The sequence below is a fragment of the Poecilia latipinna genome, unplaced genomic scaffold, assembly GCF_001443285.1.
Source record: "Poecilia latipinna isolate Pla-1442-1.1 unplaced genomic scaffold, P_latipinna-1.0 Scaffold293, whole genome shotgun sequence".
Lineage (NCBI taxonomy): Eukaryota > Metazoa > Chordata > Actinopteri > Cyprinodontiformes > Poeciliidae > Poecilia > Poecilia latipinna.
Window position 1 is genome coordinate 362,034 of NW_015112909.1, and position 8,351 is coordinate 370,384.

At 46.7% G+C, this 8,351-nt stretch overlaps 1 protein-coding gene across 1 annotated transcript in view; it reads right to left on the reverse strand.

The window, feature by feature from the left end:
• Positions 1 to 515: 515 nt before the first annotated feature.
• mcm2 (minichromosome maintenance complex component 2) overlaps positions 516 to 8,351 on the reverse strand; it is a 13,049-nt gene continuing 5,213 nt past the window's right edge. The window contains exons 3-20 of the mRNA XM_015034282.1: positions 7,884 to 8,056; positions 7,683 to 7,813; positions 7,072 to 7,210; positions 6,840 to 6,937; positions 6,606 to 6,727; positions 6,129 to 6,336; positions 5,393 to 5,527; positions 4,823 to 5,014; positions 4,644 to 4,737; positions 4,488 to 4,566; positions 3,726 to 3,897; positions 3,508 to 3,634; positions 3,304 to 3,416; positions 2,422 to 2,586; positions 2,262 to 2,336; positions 2,000 to 2,182; positions 1,754 to 1,909; positions 516 to 892 (exon numbers count right to left, since the gene is read on the reverse strand). Coding sequence (XP_014889768.1) covers positions 782 to 892; positions 1,754 to 1,909; positions 2,000 to 2,182; positions 2,262 to 2,336; positions 2,422 to 2,586; positions 3,304 to 3,416; positions 3,508 to 3,634; positions 3,726 to 3,897; positions 4,488 to 4,566; positions 4,644 to 4,737; positions 4,823 to 5,014; positions 5,393 to 5,527; positions 6,129 to 6,336; positions 6,606 to 6,727; positions 6,840 to 6,937; positions 7,072 to 7,210; positions 7,683 to 7,813; positions 7,884 to 8,056 — 2,473 coding nt within the window. The 3' untranslated portion in view covers positions 516 to 781. The remainder of the gene's footprint in view (positions 893 to 1,753; positions 1,910 to 1,999; positions 2,183 to 2,261; positions 2,337 to 2,421; positions 2,587 to 3,303; positions 3,417 to 3,507; positions 3,635 to 3,725; positions 3,898 to 4,487; positions 4,567 to 4,643; positions 4,738 to 4,822; positions 5,015 to 5,392; positions 5,528 to 6,128; positions 6,337 to 6,605; positions 6,728 to 6,839; positions 6,938 to 7,071; positions 7,211 to 7,682; positions 7,814 to 7,883; positions 8,057 to 8,351) is intronic.

Below are 8,351 nucleotides of genomic sequence, written 5' to 3' on the forward strand. Positions count from 1 at the left end.
CAAAAGTCAATTTAAACTTTTGGAGCTCAGAAATTTGCTAATTTTTTCTAGAGAATTTCTTAAAATATAGTTGAATAAAAATGTATCTGGCTGCAGTCTGTACTTCAAATTTCAGCTCATAATCATCTCCCACAGTCAGACAGTGTGGGAATACAAGACATTTTCTGAATCCTTAGTCTGTTGAGTATTTCAGTTAACTCCAGTGTCCCAGGATATCACTGGGCTAAAAGAAATGTATTGTGTTTGAGCAAAAAATGTCAGAAAATGTGCATAATTTCTGGTTTAACAAGCTCTAGTAAAACCTCTGATTTTGTCCTTTTAATATGAGTTAAAAGGACAAAAACTCTCATTGTGTTCAATAGTGAAGTCCTTCGCAGTCCCAGTGGGATCTGGTTGTAGTCAGAAGTTCGAGCTGATTTTTAAGTTGTTTTTGGCAACCCTGGACTCATTTAAACAAATGAGCCTTCAGAAAGTTCATAGGGTTACAGCAAAGTCTGCAACCAGAAAGACTCATGCAAAATCCTTTAACAGCTACAATCAAACAACATTTTAACTTCTTTAAATTCAGTTTTTATTTTTTTTTTCAGAACAACTACAGTCAGAAATCCTCATAAAACATGTACATGTATTTACAAACAGTGATGAACGTCGTTTATTTGGACATTTCAGCTTTTTTAAAGGCTCCATTCAGCGAAATGCGACAGTTTCCCATTACAAACGTGACTCAGCTGATGGGAGGACCAACACGCATCTCGGAGTCCAAATGCAGGACAGCCGGGTCTCAGAACTGCTGCAGGATGAGCTTCTTCTTGCCGTCGTGGCTGAACCTGTTGTAGCGGAAGAGCTCGCTGTCGTAGAAGGCCGACAGGTTGTGGATGCTGATCTGTCGCGCCTCGAGAAGGAAAAAACAGAAAAGGAGATCAGCCAAAGTCTTCAAAACGTTTTCTTCACAGGTTTCTGTTCGTCTTTCACACGAAACCCCAAAAATGACTTTAAAATGAGGCCTATTATCATTCTGAGTTTAAAAATCTACCAGATTTCCAGGTTTTTATTTAATTCTAATTTTATTTTTTCTGTAGATACTTTAATATGTAGTTGCTTTACATGTATAGTTTTTTTAATATATTTTGTATGTTTTTGTTATGTGCTGCTTTAACAACAATTTTCCATTGTGGGATTAATAATGAACTGCTCTAATCGTTTTTGTTCTTCCATTTGAGTTTCTACTGTTTCTAAAGGAACAACCTAGGACTTAAAGTTTTTTTGGCCATAAGTTAAAGTTTGTTGGGGGTTTCTGGAAAATGAGCCGTTTCAAACACCTCCTGAATGTGAAGTCACATTTAGACACTCCACCGTTACCTAGAGAAATCTGCTAAGATCTGACGCTCCTCCATTTTTACTAACATGTTGTGAAGAAGGATGTAGCGTATTGTCTTCTTCAGAGGTTTTTCTGTTATTTCCTTCAGTAGTTCTTGGTGCAGCTCCCCCACAGGCGAGGAGAGGAACTGGTTTTTTCAAAAGGGTTTGGTTCGTTTGACTCAGTGCAGCTGAAAATGTAACCCATGGTGCAATTTTGATCCTCAATCGAACTGAGACTACTGGACTATAAGGCGGGAAAACACCCTTACCATCTAGAAACCACTTCCTGCATTCTAGTTGATTGTGCAGGAGGCTCTACTTCTGCTTTTCAAAGCTACACAGATGTATAATTGCGCATCTGTTTGCAGACATTTCCACGTGTGAACCTCCTTACCTTGTCGTGCAGATCCTTCTCTGGGATCTCGATGGTGTCGTTCTGGACTCCGTATCGGCTCCTCTGGTAGGCGACCTGCTCGGCCACCAGCTGCTTCAGGATGAACAGCAGCAGCTCGTTGTTGTCCCTGCGGAACGCCAGGTAGCGGGCAAATGTCTGGCCAACAAACAGGAACCAGAGAATAGGTTAAGTTCCTCCTAGAAACCCGTTAAATATTGTGTTTCCAACTCCAAAGCAGCAGCAGACCTTCCTCATGCTCCTCATCACGCTGAACTTCTGCGTGTCGATGAAACTCTCCAGCATCACCCTGATGGCCATGTTCACGTCGTCCTCCAGGACGTAGTCCCTCAGGTGCATCTTGGCGTGAGCCTCCGCCATGCGGATCATCGACTCGATGTGGCGCACCGTGATGGGGATGCTGCCTGTGGCCTGCAGGGGGCGCCAAAACAACTTCAGTTTCTACACCAACATGTCCAACATGTCTGAAACAGGACAGCAGAGGACTCACCATGGACTCCTTGCGGAGGTCGCTGTAGATGCGAGCCACCTTGTCCTGATCCATTTGATTCAGTTTGGGGTGAACCTGTGCAAAAAAAAAAATAAATAAATACCAAAGATTCCACTGGAGCGGATCAACCTGGAGGTTCGCCGGCGGCGTGTGTTCGGACCCGCTCCTTGGCGTAGATGATGTACTTCCTCAGCAGCTCCTGAGGGATCGATGGGACGTCCGACGAGTTGGGCAGAACCACATCCTCCAACGCCACGCCCCCTTCCTTGTTGCTAGGGTGATGCTTGATGTGGGAGCCGACAACGAAGCGCGCCAGCATCTCATCCTTGGTTGACAAACAGCAGCAGATCAGACAGAGTTCCTCGACTTTCACTGATACAGCAGATTCAGCGCCACAACTAAGACCAGTGCGCACCTAGCAGAGGCTATTCCAAAGCTAGCTACTGATGTGATTGATAAGCTAACACAGCTAACTGAGCACCTAGCGCTGGCAAATGGGGAGAGGAGTCACTGTGTGAGCTTCGGAAAGGCTCGAGACTAGATTGCCAAGGTAGGTCACCCACTGGATTCCCTACTTCCTCCAGCGTCCATTAGCACAAAGAGGCTAACACTGACTTTCAAGAAGCTAGTGCTAGCTTTCTAGAAGCTAATATTGACTTTTGAAAGGTTAGCACTGGTGAGGCTAGCATTCTCATAAGAGTGCTGGCATTCCAGAGGGCAGCGCTGGCTTCCCAATCCATTGTTACATCAACTATAATGCCTAAGGAAAAAGAGTCATGAGTGGCTAGGCATGCTAATCCTAACGCCAGCTTATCTGTGCTAATGGACAACGCAGACAGTGAGTAACCAGCCTCTCCAAAGGTAACACCAGTGACGAGTCCTCCTTGTTACGCCGTTGCCGGCCTCTTATCAGTAACTAGCTTTGGAAAGGATTCATCATCCTGCAATTAGCATGCTATACCTAATAGTCTTAATTTGATCACCAATATCACGACATATGTTTCATCTTTTAATATTTTTATTAAATATGAAACTGCGGTACCTGCACAGGATCGACTGTGTCTCTGACGATGCACAGCACGTCGAAACGTGACACAATGGGCTCCGTCAGGTCCACGTTCTCAGAGAAGGTGAGCGAAGGGTCATACCTGCCGCCTGGAGACACGGGGGGGAAAAACAGTTAGGAAAAAACGACACACCACAGGCGGCCGAACTGAACCTCCTTCGTATTAATTGGCGTTCGCACCGATGGGGTTGGCAGCGGCCATGACGGTGCACCTGGCCTGCAGTGAGGTGACGATGCCGGCCTTGGAGATAGAGATGCTCTGCTGCTCCATCGCCTCGTGGATGCTCGTCCTGTCGGCGTCGTTCATCTGGAGGTCAAGATGAGATTAAAGAACGGTTTTATTATGTCTCGATCAGAAGTCGTAGTCCTGGTTGGGATCCGAGTGCATCTCGCCTCACCTTATCGAACTCGTCGATCAGGCAGACGCCGCGGTCGGCCAGCACCAGCGCGCCGGCCTCCAGCGTCCACTCGCGGCTCACCGGGTGCCTCTGAACGTACGCCGTCAGGCCCACAGCGGACGCCCCTTGACCCGTGGTGAAGACGGCACGGCTCGCCACCTTCTCCACATACCTGGTGAAGAAAAGTCCTCCGTTAAACCGACTCTGGTTCGGATTAAACACAACTTTTAAAGTTGATCTGTTATGCTTCCATGAACAGATTAGGATTGGTCCATGGGCTGCAAATCACAAAATCATTCTTTATTCATCAGATTTTAGTCTGGTCAGTTTTGCCAGATGCACCATTATACGACAGTACATCTTTGAAAAGCAGAAGTGGAGCCTCCTGCACAACAAACCAGAATGCAGCAAGTGGTTTCTGGAAGTTAAGTCAACAACTAAACACTTGTCTTTACCAGCAGTCATACAGCGGGAATACCAGCTGACCAAACATGCTGGAGCTCAGATTGGGTTGCTAGGTAACAGGGCAGGGCTTCACTGGGGTTACCAGGTTACAGCACCATTGAAGGTGATTTAATCAGTAGAATTTTGAAACAGCTCCTTTTCCAGACACCAAAAATGCCAAAAACCAGCGTGGTGTCTTGTTTTTAGAAACAGTAGAAACCCAAATTGAAAAACAAAAACGTGCAGAATTTGAATTTTGTGTTGTAGGTCCCTTTAAACATTTGGATGCTGCAGGAAAACTTGTGAGTCGACTCTTACTTGAGGAACTGAGACTTGGCGGTTCCCGGGTCTCCACACAACAGAACGTTGATGTCGCCACGCACCTTATGTTTCCCACCTGCAGGAGGGAGAGACTCTCAGTTCATGGATGTTTATGGATGAGATTCAGTCGGGATCTCAGCTGGGAGTCGGTACCTGGGTTTTTAGGCTCTCCTCCGAACAGAGACAGCGCCAGGGCTCGCTTGATGTCCTCGTGGCCGTAGATGGACGGAGCGATGCTGGCGAAGATCTGCAGGCAGGAAGTAAATATTGGTGGTTTATTTAAACCGACAGAAATCAGTTTCAGTCTGGAAGGTGACGGCGTTCCTCCTCACCCTCTCCCCGATCCGCTCGTCCTTCGACAGGGCAACGATCGCCTTGACGTCCTCGTCTGTGAGCTCCGCCACAGCGACGCCCTCGTCCCGGCGGGTGATGTGATTGGCCAGGATCACAGTGGCGAACACCGGAAAGCCGTTGGCCGTGTTCAGAGAGCCGTCGTAGTTGTTGTGGTAGATTCCAGTCAACTCCTGACCAGACGAAGAGACGGACAGTTTCAGCAAAATGTCCTTCCATCAAGAGTCTCTGCCTTTATTTAGGGATCCGTTTGGATTTCTACACATTTTCATAAAGTTTCTATCAAGATTCCAGAGTTCTCAGTACCCTTTTAAAGGTTTCTTCTGCAGAGGTTAAGATTTAAATCAGACTGGAAATGGATGGATGGACAACAGGATGCGTAGACAATAAATGAGTGGATGCACAGATATTTTTCCTCTCATCCAGGCCTGAAAACTTTAAAAACATGAAACAACTAAAGTGTAAAACGTCCCAGACAGGAACCTCATCCTTCCTGCATTCCAGGCTACGTTCTGCCACTTTGATCATTTCCTGAATGGAGTTGGACTCACGATCTCGTCTCCAGGCTTGCAGCTGTCCACCAGGTCGGCCAGCAGGACGGCGTCCTTGGAGCGCGGCAGGCGGCCCGCCGCCACCTTCCCAGGACTCTCCTGGATGGTGATCCTCTGGTAGTTCTGGTACACCGTCTGGAGGAGGGAGCGGCCGGTTAAGTCCCCTCTGATTGGTCTGACAACTTAAAGGGGCGGTACTTTGTTTTCCAGGCACATTCTGCCATTTTATAGCATAATAAAGTAACTGTGTTGCCTTGAGTTGTTACAAAAATATTAAGCCAATTATGACTTTAAAGAAATTTCACTTTCTGACACAATACCTTGAAATTGAGTCTCTGTCTCTTTAAGAAGCTCCGTCTTCACAAAGTCACAACATGGCTCCTTTATTAACCCCTTTAAGGTTTTTTACTAGTTCTGCTGTCAGGTAGCTCCTATAAGGAACTCAGCAGGTGTTTGCTAACTGCTGCTGGCTAGTCTGAAGGGGCAGAGTAGGGGAGGAGCTGTGCCTTGAAGGCGGAGCTAGGTTCAACCAGGCGTTTTCCTAGCTGAATGGTTGCCATGGGGATTAAAGGATTTCTCAAACAGGCGAGAAAGAATCAAGGTAACACTCCAGGTAAGTTTTTGATGAAGGAATACAATTATAACATGATGCAGAGCTAAAAGGGTTGATTTTACATGATGCTGCTCCTTTAAATGCAGTCTGGATGTTGAGTTGGCCATCTTGGCAACAGCTCACCTCCTCCATGTTGACCTCGAAGGGCCCCTGGGACTGACACTCGGGGCAGGAGCCCGGCTTCACCTCCTGGTTCTGGGACTGGAAGAACGGCCCCAGAACGAAGCTGCACTTGCTGCAGTTGTACTTGACCATGCTGAGCTGCGGCAGAACGCCGGTGCAGCTGCTCACCACGCCGCTGGTCCGGATCAGCTGGTTCAGGTGGAGCTGCCTGAGGAAGAGGAGCGAAGAGGAGCGGACGATCAACTGATTTCACTGCAAAAACTAATTACCAAGTATTTTTGGTCTAGCATTAAAGGCAAATATCTTACAATAAGACAAAACTAACTGATGAGATTTCAGCAAGAGTTAGGATCTTAATTCAGTCAATAATTCTGGTTCCGTTGGCAGGTTATTTGATTTGTAACAAAACAATTTATAATCATTAATTTTAATGAATTTCAGTTGTAATAAATGAGAAAAGGCGGTGAGAGGTGATACCTGAGCGCCCGAATCTCCTCGACCAGAGGCAGGTTGCAGATCCGGACGTGGATCTCGTGAGCGATGCGGTCGTATTTCGGGTACATGGCGAGAACGACTTCTTTGGCCGCTTCATCGAAAATCTGAAAACAAACTTAGTCACGTTTACCTCCAAGATCATCATTCAAACTGGTAAAAAAAAAAAAATGGAAAGACCTACAAAAAGGAAGGAAAAAAAACAAAAAAACAACTCACCTTGAGCATCTCGGTCGGGGCCTCAGGCAGGAAGTAAGCCAGAACGTGTTCCCTGGCCGCCAGATCTTCGTAGTTCACAACCAGACTCTCCCTGTTCTCTGCACAGACCCGGAGAACAGGATCAGGACAGGAAGTGACCACACGGCTCATCAGTCAGGACAGGAAGTGACCACGCGGCTCATCAGTCAGGACAGGAAGTGACCACGCGGCTCGCCTCACCATCCCCACCTACCTTTGCACATGTCGCTGATCTTCTCCTTGAACACGTTGTGGCCGTTCTCGTCCACGTGGGTCCGCAGGAAGTTCTTGAAGCGGTTGTAGATCTCGAGGCGAGGTGCCGCCATGGAGACCCACTCCCTCACAGTGTGGCCCTGCAGGTCGGAAACCCGTTAGAAACCCGGAAAACTCAGAGAAATTCAAGCATTTCCAAGGTAAGTTTCCAAACTTTGACAGCACCACACTGCTGGACGTGACAGCTTCAATTCACTGTTATATCACATCACTTAAGACAGTTATTAATGAAATATTGTGGTAATATCACACATCCTACAGCAGGGGCAAGGTCGACATAAAACACTAATTTAACAAATAAAATCCCCAAATTTTCCATTTGGTTTTCTGCTGCTTCTTAAAACTCATTGTATATATTTATTCATTTATTTTTTCACATTTATCACCATCACAAAACATCATCATTAAACTTTCAGTGCATGTCGCTCCCCACTAGCTGCACTTTATTACCAAACTGTGCAGTTTGAACACACTTAGCACTTTCTAAACCTTGAACACATGTAACTGAAATTCAAGGATTTTCAAGGATTTAAGCACTGTCCGACCACAAACCTTCATGTCTTCCAGGTTCTCAATGCTCTCGATCATCTCCTCTTCATCTCCATCGGTGATTCCCTCGGCCGCACGCTCGGCGATCCGCCGCCGCCGCGCTCCAGGAGGACCGTCATCTTCATCTTCGCTGTCTGGAACACAAAGTTAAGCGTCAGTTTGGTCCCGTGGAGGTTCTGGGTCATTCTGAGCGGTTCTGCCCACCATAAAGCAGTCCTCTCCGCAGCCTCCCGCTCAGCCCCTGCTCCCGGTCACGGCGCCTCATCGCCTCCTCGGCGGCGGCGCGGGCTCCCGGAGACAGCTCCGACAGATCCTCGTCATCCAGGTCCAAACCTTCTGCCTCGTACCGATCCAGCTCCGGGATGGCGCGGTAATCCCTGGAAGAATAGCAAAATTATCTGGGATTACAACGAAACAAACACATCAACAGACTCCTGAGCGAACTAATGGAAGACAAATTGTCCCAAAAGTTGATAATGTTGTTGTTTTGAGACCATTTAATGGCAAAATGACACATTCTCAAAGAGCAATAAACTTTAAATTATAATCCATATTTAACACTGGAACTGGAAGAAATTTTAAATAAATGAACAAAAAAAATCCTTCAATTAAAAAAAAAAAAAAGGGGGGGGGGGGTTTAGTGGGAACAAAACCCCCAACCAAAACCTTTTT